Source organism: Eucalyptus grandis, chromosome 4, assembly GCF_016545825.1.
Source record: "Eucalyptus grandis isolate ANBG69807.140 chromosome 4, ASM1654582v1, whole genome shotgun sequence".
NCBI classification, from domain to species: domain Eukaryota; kingdom Viridiplantae; phylum Streptophyta; class Magnoliopsida; order Myrtales; family Myrtaceae; genus Eucalyptus; species Eucalyptus grandis.
In genome coordinates, this window is record NC_052615.1 from 27,183,547 (window position 1) to 27,196,791 (window position 13,245).

At 38.2% G+C, this 13,245-nt stretch overlaps 1 protein-coding gene across 1 annotated transcript; it reads right to left on the reverse strand.

Annotated features, from left to right (window-relative positions):
• Positions 1–5,221: 5,221 nt before the first annotated feature.
• LOC120292595 (nuclear pore complex protein NUP98A-like) lies at positions 5,222–10,882 on the reverse strand. The gene is made up of 5 exons (XM_039310864.1): positions 10,759–10,882; positions 8,565–8,792; positions 6,920–7,063; positions 5,610–5,906; positions 5,222–5,466 (listed from the first exon to the last, which is right to left on the reverse strand). The coding sequence occupies exons 1-5, from the start codon at positions 10,880–10,882 to the stop codon at positions 5,450–5,452; spliced, it is 810 nt and encodes a 269-aa protein (XP_039166798.1). The 3' UTR covers positions 5,222–5,449.
• Between the last annotated feature and the right edge of the window lie 2,363 nt (positions 10,883–13,245).

The following is a 13,245-nucleotide window of genomic DNA, read 5'->3' on the forward strand; positions in this document are numbered from 1 at the left end:
ATATTTATTCAAAAAGTCCAAGTGTGAGGTTTTAATACTGAAAATTATTTATATACTATATAAAACAGCTGAGATTTTTAAAAAGGAAGATATCAATTTTTCTGTTCAATCTGAGTGTACCTACACAAGATATTTTCACCAGATGTTTTTAATAAGAACAAAATAGGCCAAAGTCATTATCTTAATTGAGGCATGGGAGTGCAAATCATAATATCCTTGGCCGAAATTGAATGATCATGCGCCAGTTAAGAGAACCCGTCTCGGCGTGTGTCGGTGGATATTACCTATCCCTAGTGTGTGTCGATGGATATTACCATCTCCGATGTGTGTCGATGGACGTCACCTATCCCCGATGTGCGTGCGGTGGATAGAGGACCGGTGTGTGTCGAGTAAAACTACCGTGCGGGTAGTAATAATTAATTGGAACACATGTTGAGTGAAATTGATGCGCATTGATTATATGACAAAATTGTGTGATATGGAATGGCGTGTATAACGATTTTACTATAATCGACCCCTATGATTGAATTGACGGACCGATGTGTGTCGGTAATTCTTGCTTGTGTGAGTAGTGATTGATTTAGATGTTCCAATTGATGTGTGAATTTGCTATATGCATATGATTATGATATGAACTCCAGGGCCTTGAACTATATGGAGGATCTGAGATAAGATAAGTCTATGTGGTTATATGATTGTGTGGTTAGGACATCCTAGGCGTATTATCCTCCTAATCAAGGTTTAGAGCGTGAACTCGCTGAGATTTATATCTCACCCCGTCGTGGGTTTAACTTTCAGACAATGAAGGTGGAAAACGGAGTCGATGAGATGATCTCAAGTGTAGATCGATAGAACAGTTTCTTTTGAGAGTTGATATTTTGAAATCTTTTGAGTATATACTCTTGTATATGACTCAATATGTTTATAAAAGTATGTTTTGTTTGTGAACTGTTGTCCTGTTTTTTCTATTCTAAGGTGGTTACATCACGAGAATTTGTTATTCGCTTTCTCACATGTACATTAAAATGAAAGAGGCCGCCGACTTATCTTGGGAAGTCGTAAATTTTATCAACCACCGAGAGATGCAAGCACACGCCGAGAATCGGAGTGACAAATGATTGACAACTTGGGTCAATTGCATGCGATTCGGGGTCAGGGTTTGTGACCCTCCCTAGACGTGAGGGCAGAGTGCCCTTGCCTGTAAGGCCAAGGGCTACCACTTGCTAGGCGAGGTTGCCACCTAGCTCCATCACATCTAGTGGCGGCCCTGGCCCTCTAGGCAAGGGCCAGCGATCCTCGCTGATCTAGGAGGGCCACGACCCTCGCTTATAGTAAGTTAAGGTCATCGACCTTTTAGCTAGAGCCCAACGACAGTGAGGTAGTAGTGGCAAGGGCAATGAAGGCCCTCATTGATTTGCTGCCTTTTAGTTTAGTTTTTAAAAATTTAATCTAATTACTATTTATATAAAAGTCAAATTTAGACCAAAATGATATCACTTTTTGTTTATCTAGCTATGTGGATAAATTTTCTTTTTTAAAGAAATGCCACATCATTTCAAATTCTTGCCAGAAAAGTCACTTAAGTGTTTGATCGAATTCTCATCGTTGACATTTAAGTGTTCCATTCTTATCCAATTTTGGCACTTGAGTGTACTTTTGCAAATTTTGACATTTGTGTGTCCACTAATGCTAGGTTTTGACACTTAAAACATTCTTCATCCTAATTCTATACATGCCATAGCATGCAACATCTACTAAAAGGATCTCTCAAAAAAGGGTTACTTATGGGATTGTAGAAGCTCTCCTCGCAATCTATCTTGACTTGTGGGTCGAGCCCATTAGTAGAATTATGGTAGGACTAGGTAGAATTCTGCTTTATTCTTTCTTTTGTTTAGACGTTTATGCTCCTCAATAAGAAGCAACGATTGTGCGCATGGAAGTTATACCGAGCATTCTTCATCTGAGAATGTTGCAAGTCCTCATGGCAAGGCAAGTTTTACTTCTCTTGAATCTTCTTTCGATTTGCAGGAACATCTTTGTTGTCATTTGAGTGACCATCTTATATCTTCGTCGTCCATTTTACTGTTAAAGCTGTCAAACTAAAAGATCATTAGTCTGCCATTGTTGACTCGTAGAACTAGATGCCTCAAGGGTTGCATGCTAGTGTGACTTACGTCCGCGAGAGAAGAGTAATGGAGCAGAAAGTGCATATTCCCAATATCTTTGTGGCCCAAGAAGAATAACTTTGATATTGTCCAGTGGATCGATGTTGTAGAATTTGTATAAGGTATATAGAGCATATCGAGTAAGTGGATCCACTTTCACCCTTGGCACATCACTGTTAGGTGGTATTTCCTTACAGACAACCTAATCTGCCTCTACGACAAAATGTCGAGATGTCAATAAAGAGGATATGCAAACAGATGCAGGTCTTTCCACCACCTAAATGAGAGGATTTAAAAGATTTAATCACTTTTCTTCGTAGCATACGGTTACATGAAACAAGCACAAGATCTGCAACCAAGTGGATCGGATTGTAGTCTCCACATTAGAGAAGTCAACAAAGGAATTCAAACGGGTCGAACAAGCTGTTAATCATCTCAGGTAAGATAGCAAGATCATCTTTACTGACTGGCATGGTTGAACTAGTCCGAGTTCGGCCAGTTGATACCAAGGCATCACAAGGCGGGTTCCAAATGGGTTAGTAATAAGAACTGATTGCATGATGGCGGGGGTCAGGTTGACCAACCTGTTGAACATGGGCACCTCAACACAGTCATAGAAATAAAGGACAAGTATAGGGAAAAAGGTCACGCAAACTTCTGACGTTGCTCTGTTAAAAAATATTTTGGTGCCAAAGCCACTAATACCAGTTGACACCACTAAATAGATATAAAACTAGCATCATAATGTGGCACCCCCAACTTTACAAGAACTGGGGCCATGACTTACCCGTCCTTTCATCCAAAGGATACAGTTTTAAACGTAACCATAACTCAACCTAATACCGAGATATATATAAACATATCCATACATACATACATACATACATACATATGTATGATAAAAAAAAGTCCTCTAATTATAATACGAGAGTTTTCACAATCTATCAAAAAGATGTATATACATCTCCAATGAACAACTAACTCAAAAATTCATCATAGTGATGATACCCAAAAATTTCCACTGTGTGTTTCCTTGAGGAACCTGAAAAGCACGTACCAAAAAGCTCCCCAGTGCAGAACCCTGGGATGGTTGATGAGCCAAATGCACTGCTTGTGCTCCCAAATTGAGTGCTTGAACCAAAGGCAGGAGGGCTTGCTTGTCCAAAGGCAGATGAAGTAGCTCCAAATGAAGGGGTACTGGTAGAACAAAAGGAAGAAGTACTAGTAGCACCAAATGCTGACTGACTTGATGCACTTGAAGCACCCAGTATAGGAGCAGCAGATGCGCCAAATGCCGGGTAGTCGAAGATCCAAAAAGTGGTGCACTGGAAGTCCTAAAGCTCCCCCAGTGCAGAACCCTGGGGTGGTTGATGAGCCAAATGCACTGCCCGTGCTCCCAAATGGAGTGCTTGAACCAAAGGCACGAGTGCTTGCTTGTCCAAAGGCAGATGAAGTAGCTCCAAATGAAGGGGTACTGGTAGAACCAAAGGAAGAAGTACTAGTAGCACCAAATGCTGACTGACTTGATGCACTTGAAGCACCCAATATAGGAGCATCAGATGCGCCAAATGCAGGGGTAGTCAAAGATCCAAAAAGTGGTGCATTGGAAGTCCCAAAGATTCCCCCAGTGCAGAACCCTGGGGTGGTTGATGAGCCAAATGCGTTGCCTGTGCTCCCAAATGGAGTGCTTGAACCAAAGGCAAGAGTGCTTGCTTGTCCAAAGGCAGATGTAGTAGCTCCAAATGAAGGGGTGCTGGTAGAACCAAAGGCAGAAGTACTATTAGCACCAAATGCTAACTGACTTGATGCACCAAAAGTGGAGGAACCAAAAACATTGCCCCCAAATGCTGGCTGTGATGGTTGACTTGTGCTTCCAAATGGACTTGTTTGAGGGATCGAACCAAACCCACCAAAAAGAAGGCTTTTGTCTCCTGTTCAAAAAGAAGACTGCTAGCGAAAAAAATTCTCAGCTCGTAAGCCAAATAAATGGAGAAACAACTCCACTTATACTTTGGAAAGAAAAATCCAAATTGACTACTATTTCAGTAGGGAATATAACTCTTGAAGTACAATAGGTGACTGAGCATTGGAATATAGGAACAGGAAGAGAATTGTGACAAAATGAAAACTTCCACCAAGAGAAAGGCAAAGGATTATCAATTGGGAAGTAGACATTGATTGAATGAACCGACTAAAGTACTATAGATCCTACCGCAATCAAAGCCACTTAGGATAATTAGCGTCAGAAAATATTAGGCAAGGTGCATGTGAAGTAGGTAGTTGAAACAAAATTCAAAATTATATTTGTTAAGCTCAAGGCTAGGTACAGTCATTTGCTCAACTATTCCAAAGCCAAATTATATACCTTAATGTACACAATGGAGTTACTCACAGTGAATATAAGGAAAACAAATCCTCATCAACAAATAATTTGCGATGGTCCAATTCTAACAAGTCAACATTATTTCAAGGCAAAGCTTAAAAAAACCTTATGCTCCAATTAAAACTAAAAAATAAAAATAAAAAATCTTGGACACATTTAGGAATAACATTGTTCAACACTTTGCAAGCTTGAAGCCCTCATTTGTACTGAACAAATCCTCTCCTTTATGACTGTTTTTCAGCTTCCACAAAAGCACTAGTTGACGCGGAGTCTTTACATTCCACATTAAGAATTTTTTACCACTATGCTTGACCATCATTTTCTCAACTTTTGATCAAATGTCGTCATGACACGAATGATCATGAGAAAAAGAACTTCAAAGCGTCTCAAAAATGAACATGAGAAAAGGAAATTCTTTTTGGTAGGAGATATTTAGTCGGAATGACACAGATGGAAACTGTTCAACTTGCGTCCAATTAAGAATTTCCCTCATGTCACCAAATTTATCACCGTGTTTCAGGGAAATCATGAAAGCAAATCACATGCCCAAATCATCTTAGATAAGTTCTCGTCGTGATTGCGCTCATTTCATTCACGAGTAGATGAAACATAAGAAACATGCCTGCCCTCCGTAAACCCTTGAGTTTCCTTTTGAGCTTCTGTGGCATTTACATTCCTAGAAGATCCTAATTGCACTTTAAATTTGATAAATCCGGCCGATTCAAATGTGGCATCTCCAAACCCACTAGTTCACCTTTCTCCAAAAGAAACATAACTTAAGCTGCTTGCCTTTGGCTTCTGCTGCTTGCCTTTTGGTTTCTGCTCCCTTTGAATGGCAGACCAACTACTGTCACTCTCGCCTCTCAACTAACTCCGACTTATGGGATAAATCCAACATACTTCAACTTGTCCCATGATCTGTTGGAAAACTAGCCTATCAAAATCCAATTCCAAATATTCTTTCCATATCAAAGAAACAATGAGCACCCTATCAAATGCCTATCTATAAGTTCACTCTCAGAGGTTTCTCATGATCACGAGGGTAATAACAAATCACTTACCACCAAAAGCTGAGGAAGAGCTCCCAAAAGCGGGAGTTGATGATGCACCAGAAGCGGTGTTGAAGTTCCAAAGATGGTGAAGATGAAGCACCAAAGGCAGACGTAGTAGAAAAAGGCGAAGAGGGTTGAGTAGCACCAAAAACACCAGTTGAAGTTCCACCAAACATGGAGCTCCCCATTTGAGTGCCAAAAGGGTTTGGGTTACCAAAATGTTTTGGGGCAAAAGGATTGGTTGAGTTACTTGCCTGCCCAAAGACTGATTGGATCCCAAAGGACCGCCAGATGATTGCTCAAAAGCTGTAAAAAGCATTCCAATTAACATAACCAAAGAGGGTGACAATAGATGTAACACAATAAACAAGATAAGCAATAATTCTTGTCGCTAAAGCGTATAAAGAAACAAATACACATGGCCCGGAAAAGACATTCAGTTGCTCTAGAATAAGTATCCTACAACGCTATCTCAACAAGTAGGACTTTATGTATGCAGCGAGAAGGAAGGCATAGCAAATAAATTAGCAGTGTCACACTGATATGCAAAAGATGAATTGGACTAACTAAGAAAAGTTCATGAAGAAAACACAGGTAACACACTGCTGGATACTCGTGGCAGACATAAGAGAAAAGCACTCCAAAAATTCATCAGGCAACAAAAGGTTGAAAACCGGCGATGCATAAGTGAAGGAAGATGTCATAATCCATCACACGAGGGAACTTTCACGTCACATGAACTGATGAGAAATCCCTGAGAAAGAAAAACAAAACAAAGCGGCATCATCCCAAGGAATTGGCATAATTGAGGCATCAAAAGCTGGAGTAATGGAACACTAAATGATGGACAACTAGAAGCCCCAAACGCGGGCATACTTGAAAAGCTGGAGTACTTTAGGCACTAAAAACTGGGTATTGGAATTGAAGACTGGACACTAGAAGCACCAAAAGCTAGAGCACTAGAAGCATCGAAGGTTGGGGTACTTGAAGTACCAAAAGCTTGGGTAGTTGATGCACCAAAAGCAGGGGTACCTGAAGCACCAAATAAAAAGAGTACTGGATGCGCCGAATGCAGGGGTACTTGAAGATCAGTGGTGTCCCGGAAGACCTAAGGGTTCTTCCGGTGCCAAGTACTAAGGCAGTTGACGAGCTAAACGCAGCCTCTGCTACAAAATGGAGGACTGGCGGTTGAATTAAAGGCTTTGAGTGCTTGCAGCACCAAAGGTAGGAGTGCTTGCGTGTCCAAAGGCAGGAGCTCCAAATGGAGAAATAGATAGAATCAAAGGCTGGAGTGCTAGTATAACCAAATGTCAACTGACCTGATGCACCGGAGGTTAGGGAGGAAACAAGAACACTGCTCCTAAATGCCGGCTGTGTTTGCTGCCTTGTGCTTCTAAGAGGACTTGTTGGAGTAGTCGAACCAAACCCACCAAAAGCAGGATTTTGTCCAAAAAGAGAAGATCCTGTTCAAAAGAAGACTGTTAGCGAAGAAAAATTCTCAGCTTGTAAGCCAGAAAAATGGAGAAACAACTGCAATTGTACTTTGAAAAGAAAAAACATCAAAATTTGACTCTACTATTTCAGGGAGGAATATAACTCCCAATTACAATAGCCAGGTGACTGAGTATCGGAACAGAGGAACAGAAAGCAAATTGTGGCTAAAATGCAAACTTCCACCAAAGAAAGGTAAAAGGATTATCGATGGGGAGGTTGACATTGATCGAATGAAGCAACTAAAGTACTATATCAATGCCACTTAAGATAACTAGCATCAGCAAATATTACGCGAGATATCGTGAAGCAGGCGGCTCCAATCAAATTTATTTTCGTAAAGCTCAAGGCTAGCTATCGTTAGTTGCTAATCTACTCTAGAGCTGAATTATTATCTTGATGTAACACGGTAGGAGTTAACCAAACAACTATCCCTTGACATTCCAATCTACACAAGGGTCCAGAAAGGAAAACAAAGCCATCAACCTATAATGTGCAGCGGTCGAATTCTGACAACTCAACCTTCTTTCAAGTCAAAGCTTCCAAAAAAATAAAAACCTTATGCTCCAATAAAACTCAAAAAGAATTTCTTCCCCTCGAACCTATTTAGGAGTAACATTTTTCCACACTTTGCAAGCTCGAAGCCCTCGTTTGTACTGAATAAATTCTCTTCATTATGAGTGCTCTCCAAATTGCACAAAAGCATGAGCTAACATGGAGTTTGTACATTCCATATTGGGAATTCTTTTACCACTGCCTTTACTGTATCTTTTCCTCATCTTTAGATCAAATGTTCTCATGATAGAAAAAAGCCTAGAAAACAATGAACATGACAAAAGGAAACTTAGAAGCATATCATACAATGAGCATAGAAGATTTGTTATATTTAGTTAGAATGACACAAATGGAAACTGTTCGACTTGTGTCCAAAGACCATAACCTATGAAAATCTGATCACATTTGGTGGATCTAGCTATATTAACTTGAATTCAAGAATCTTGACCATCATATTACTAAATGTTTAGCCACATTTTTGGGGAATCGTGAAAGCAAATCCTATGCTCAGATCTTCTTAGACAATTTCTCATCCTAATTGTGCTTCGTGCATAGGTACATAAAACATAAGAAACACACCTGCCTTCCCTTCTGACTTTCCTTGAGCTTATGTGTTATTTTGCATTCCTTGACCATAATTCAAGTTGCTTGCCTTTTGGCTTCTGCTGTGCTGGAATCGCAGACGAACTACTATCATTCTCGCCTCTCAATTTGCCAAGCACAGAAACTGAGTTATAGAACAAATGTCAACATACTCTTCGATTTGTCCCATGATCTGTTTGAAAGCTAGGCTATCAAAATCCAATTCCAAATATTCTTCCCATATCAAAGAAAAGATGAGCGCCCGATCAAATGCCTATCTATATGTCTACTTTCAGACGTTCCTCGTGATCAGGAGGGTTATAACTGATCACTTACCACCAAAAATTGAGGAAGAGCTTCCCAAAGCAAGAGTTGACGATGCACCAGAAGCGGGTGTTGAAGTTCCAAAAGATGGTGAAGATGAAGCACCGAAGACAGGCACAGTAGAAAAAGGCGAAGAGGGTTGAGTAGCACCAAAGACACCAGTTGAAGTTCTACCGTTCTCGGAGCTCCCCGTTAGAGTGCCAAAGGGATCGGTTGCGTTACTTGCCCTCAAAATTGGGACTCAAATGGACTGCTGGATGATTGCCCAAAAGCTGTAAAAAGCATTCAAGACTGACATAACCAAAGAAGGTGACACTGAAAGTGACATTATAAAGCAAGATAAGCACACTTACCTAACGAGAAAGAAATTCAAGTTCTAACTATTAATTTCACCTCGACACATCAAAAAGTTAACATATTTAGAGATTCTTTATTTTCAATTTACCTTTAATTGAAAGGCAGATGTCTTAAACTTCTCAACTTCCACAAAAATTGAAAGGCCATCGGTCCAAAGAACTTTCAAGATTCCGAATCATTATGATACGCGTATTATATCAATCATGTCTCTGAGGACTGGTGATTCAAATATCTATTTACCTTCCACAAAAAAAGAATTTATCTTTCTTTATTTTCTTTCTAATGTTATATCATTCGGAATGATTATCATGTTTCTTTCTTTTTTTTTCACATGAGTAATAGTAAGTATCCATGGAACTAATTTCTTCTTCATTAAACTAGTGCTTTGATTTTACTACCACTGTTCTCTTAATTTAAATTATTTTGCTATGGTGCTATTCCACCGTTCATGAGGCGAGAAACTGGCTTGACAAAATTCACGAAAACAACATGGAGAGCGATTTCACTATGAAAGACACATGATGAAAATGGGGTCCCATGTTTTAGTGGACGACATTGCACAAATGTAAGAGCAGCGGCTCTCATCTAAGTAGAAACCGAAGAAAAATGATCTCAAGCAATATCATTTTTTTTCTCGTCCCCCTATTTTCTTCGCCTACATTCCAATCTGCAAGATTTAATGATTTTATACTTGCTGATCGAGTGGGCAAGCAACAGAAGGCATCATCATGTAGGGTACATGTCATGGTAAATTTATGAAGGGGACAATAGTCACACTTAACAACCAAGTCGTTCTTTTTTATTGTCTGGAGCTATAAAAGTAAGCTTTTGAATTTGTGTAATTTTATTCGTTTGATTTAAATTGTTTTGCTAATAACAGAATTATAATAACTTATAATTTTTGGCATTAGGTTTCTCATCTGGGTGGAGAGATTATGCTTTTGACTCAAAAACCTCATAGATCATATTATTATCAATGTAATAGTCACTACGTTATCGATTATATTCATATTAACCAATATCTCAAGTTTTTTATAATTTATTTTTGGTGCACAAGGAGAAAGATGTGAAGAAATCATGATACCCTCTACACAATTGGAATGTCATTCCACTTCCATAAACCATAATCAAACAAGAAGAGGATAGAGGAATGGACATCCCTTGTAACGTTAACATATTATAAATCATTCTGAGCTACTTATACGACAAAATGGAATAAAGAGACCACAAATGTTCATTTGAGTACTATAACTCTTTTTTTCGACCACTTGAGAATGTCATAACTTTCAATTGACAACTTGAGTGCCATAACTTTTTAACAGCATGCACTTAAGTGCTAGAAATACAATGTAGGGCACTTGTGGTGAATATTTTTAAAAATTCATAGCACTTAAAGTAATCGATGGAAAAGTTATATGACGCTAAGTGATTAAAAAGGTTATAGCATTTAAGTGAGCGCCGTATAATAGTATGACATTTTCCCTAAAAAATAGTTACATGATATTTTGACCTAAAGCTAACGCGATATTGTAATGTTCACGTAATAGCAACTACACGTAATTTACTTTATTTTAATATGAAGGAGATGCAATCAGTATAAAGAAAAAATAATTGTGCAAATAGTCTCTTAATTTTTAATTTGTTCAATGTGGTCCCTAGATATTTAGTAAATGTCCAATTTAATCCTTGATATATATAAAAATGTTCAATGTTTTTCTAAGAGATTTATCCATAGAATACGAGATTCTATAGTAGATTCTTCTCCCGTCAAGCTAGGAGAGGATGGTGGTATTATGTCGTGAGTGGTGCAATCTCACATGCTAAAGGTATGTCTGGCAATGTGACATACTTCTTTTCAATAGTCTCTTTCTCCCAAGACACTCATTTAAGATGTACACAACTGTGTAGATTGCTTCTATCCAGAACGAATTGAGAAGGCCGCTTTCCTTTAGCATCAACATTGTCATCTCCATGATGGTTCTTTTCTTCCTTTTTACAATTCTGTTTTGCTCTAAGGCATCACCAATAGTTAGTTGATGATGAACTACGTCGTCTTCATAGAAATTATTAAACTTTCTTGAGTTGTATTATGTGCCTTTGTTGCTTCTTAGAACTTTGATTATATGGCCACTTTGATTCTTGACATTATTTTTGAATTTTCTGAAAATAGGGACGACCCCCAATCTTTCTTGAAGAAAGTAAACTCGTGTCATTCCTGTGTTGTCGCCAATGAATAGAATGAAATATCTATTTTGGCTGAGTGTCAGGGTCCTTATTGGAGCACATACGTCCATATAGACTAGTTCGGTGGCTTTTTAGCTCTCCATGCACCTCCAGGTGGGAAAGACTGTCTTTATGATTTTCCAAGAAGACATCCTTCACAAACATGTGAAGTTTATGAGATAGATGGAAAATCTCTCAGCATAATTTTCTTTAAAAAAAAGTCTTTGGTCTTGCAAGGTTGAATTGGCCAAGTGTCTAGTACCATAGCCATAATTCATCAACTTGAGCTTTCACGGCTATATATCTGACATATTTCCATCGAATATGAAAGTTTTATTCTCCATATTAATGGAGGCATAATACTATTTTTGTATCTATCATAGATAGTGCGGGCATCTCCTTTATAGAATTGTGAATACCCATTTTGTATCATTTGGCCTACATTGAGTAGATTGGACAAGACTAAGGACTAAATATACATCATGAATATATTTTGAACCTTTATTTGTTTCAACGGCAATGATGCCTTTTTCTTTCACATCGACCAATGCGTTGTTGCCCAATTTCACTTGAGTTTTCGCCAATGTATCAATATCAGTGAATATAGATTCGTCCCCCATTATATGATTGCTACACCCACTATCAATGTATCATGTATCATTTTTCTTGTCATTTGCCGCTTGACTTGTGTAGAATACATTGTTTTTTTTCTTCAACATAGTGAGCTCGATAACTTGTTTTCAAGCAATGCTCTATCTACGTTGACATATTTTATACAAGAGTGCCATTGTAGTTTATCTCGAAACCAACAATCTCTCTCCAAATGATTAGTTTTCTTACAAAAATTGTAAGTTGTATATTTTTCGTTTTGAAAGTTTTATCCTCCTCTTCTATTTTCCCATGAACTACTTCCACCATTTTTAGATTATGAGATGTTTATTTTAGACCGGAAGGCACTTTCAACCGAATCTTCATCGTGTGCCATCAGTCTTTTCCATACACTTCTAGAGAGCCAATTAATTCACTCACTAAAAGGGCCTTTGAATCCTTAGTTCCTTCTATAGTGGTGACAATAGGGTTGTATTTCTAGTAAGCGACAAAATATTTTTTTCTATGAACCTTTGGTTAGTGATTTCATTTCCATAGGCTCTCATTTGATTAACTAGTTCTTTTGGGGAATAAGTGCACTAGAAGCCTTAAAACTTGTCATGAAAGTGCAATTAAGTTTTAAAATTTACAAAAAGTGCAACTAAGTCCTCAAAATTGTCATGAAAGTGCAATCAAGCCCTAAAACTTTCAAATACACAATCAAGTCCTAAAACTTGTCACAAAAGGACAATCGAGCCCTAAAATTTTCAAAAAATACAATCTATGGAAGGACTTAATGGAATCAATTTGATAAATTTTAGAACTTGATTGTACTTTTTAAAATTTTTAGGATTTAATAGCACTTTCATAGCAAGTTTTAGGACTTAATTGCAATTTTTAAAAGTTTTAAGACTCAATTGTACTTCTATATAGTTTTAGACTTCCGATGTACTCATCCCTTCTTTTAGTCTTCCACAATATTTTTGAACAATCTCATAATTTTTCATTTTAGAATTCTCAAATTCCCTTCTCAAAGTTTGAAGTCAAAAAGTGTGTAGTTGTGCCTCGAAATTCTTCTTCTAGCATCTCCCATTCCTTCTTTGTTGTCCCCCCTCCCCCCGGAATATTCTTGAGAATATGTTTCCAAGGGTGTTTGCTAAATAACACATAATGCCCTTGCGTCTTTTTATAATCACTCTTTAGAAACACTTGGACCTTCTCACATAACAGCATAATCTCTTTCACAATGTTCCGTAAATCTTAGGCCATCAAGAAAGTAGTCATTTTAATACTCTAGTGATCATAGTTATTCCTATTGAAAATAGGAATCGGAAATAAGGATGAGGAAGAGATGGCCATAGTTTTGATATTGGGAATTTAGGAGATCGCGCTAAAAACCAATCGAACGAGCCTAGCTCTCACATCGCTATTTGTTTGCAGAAGCGATGTGCAAGTGCGTGATTACATTCTTCTCCCTAACTGGAAACAATAAAGCAGCCCCGACCGAAAAATGTGGAGAAGAAGA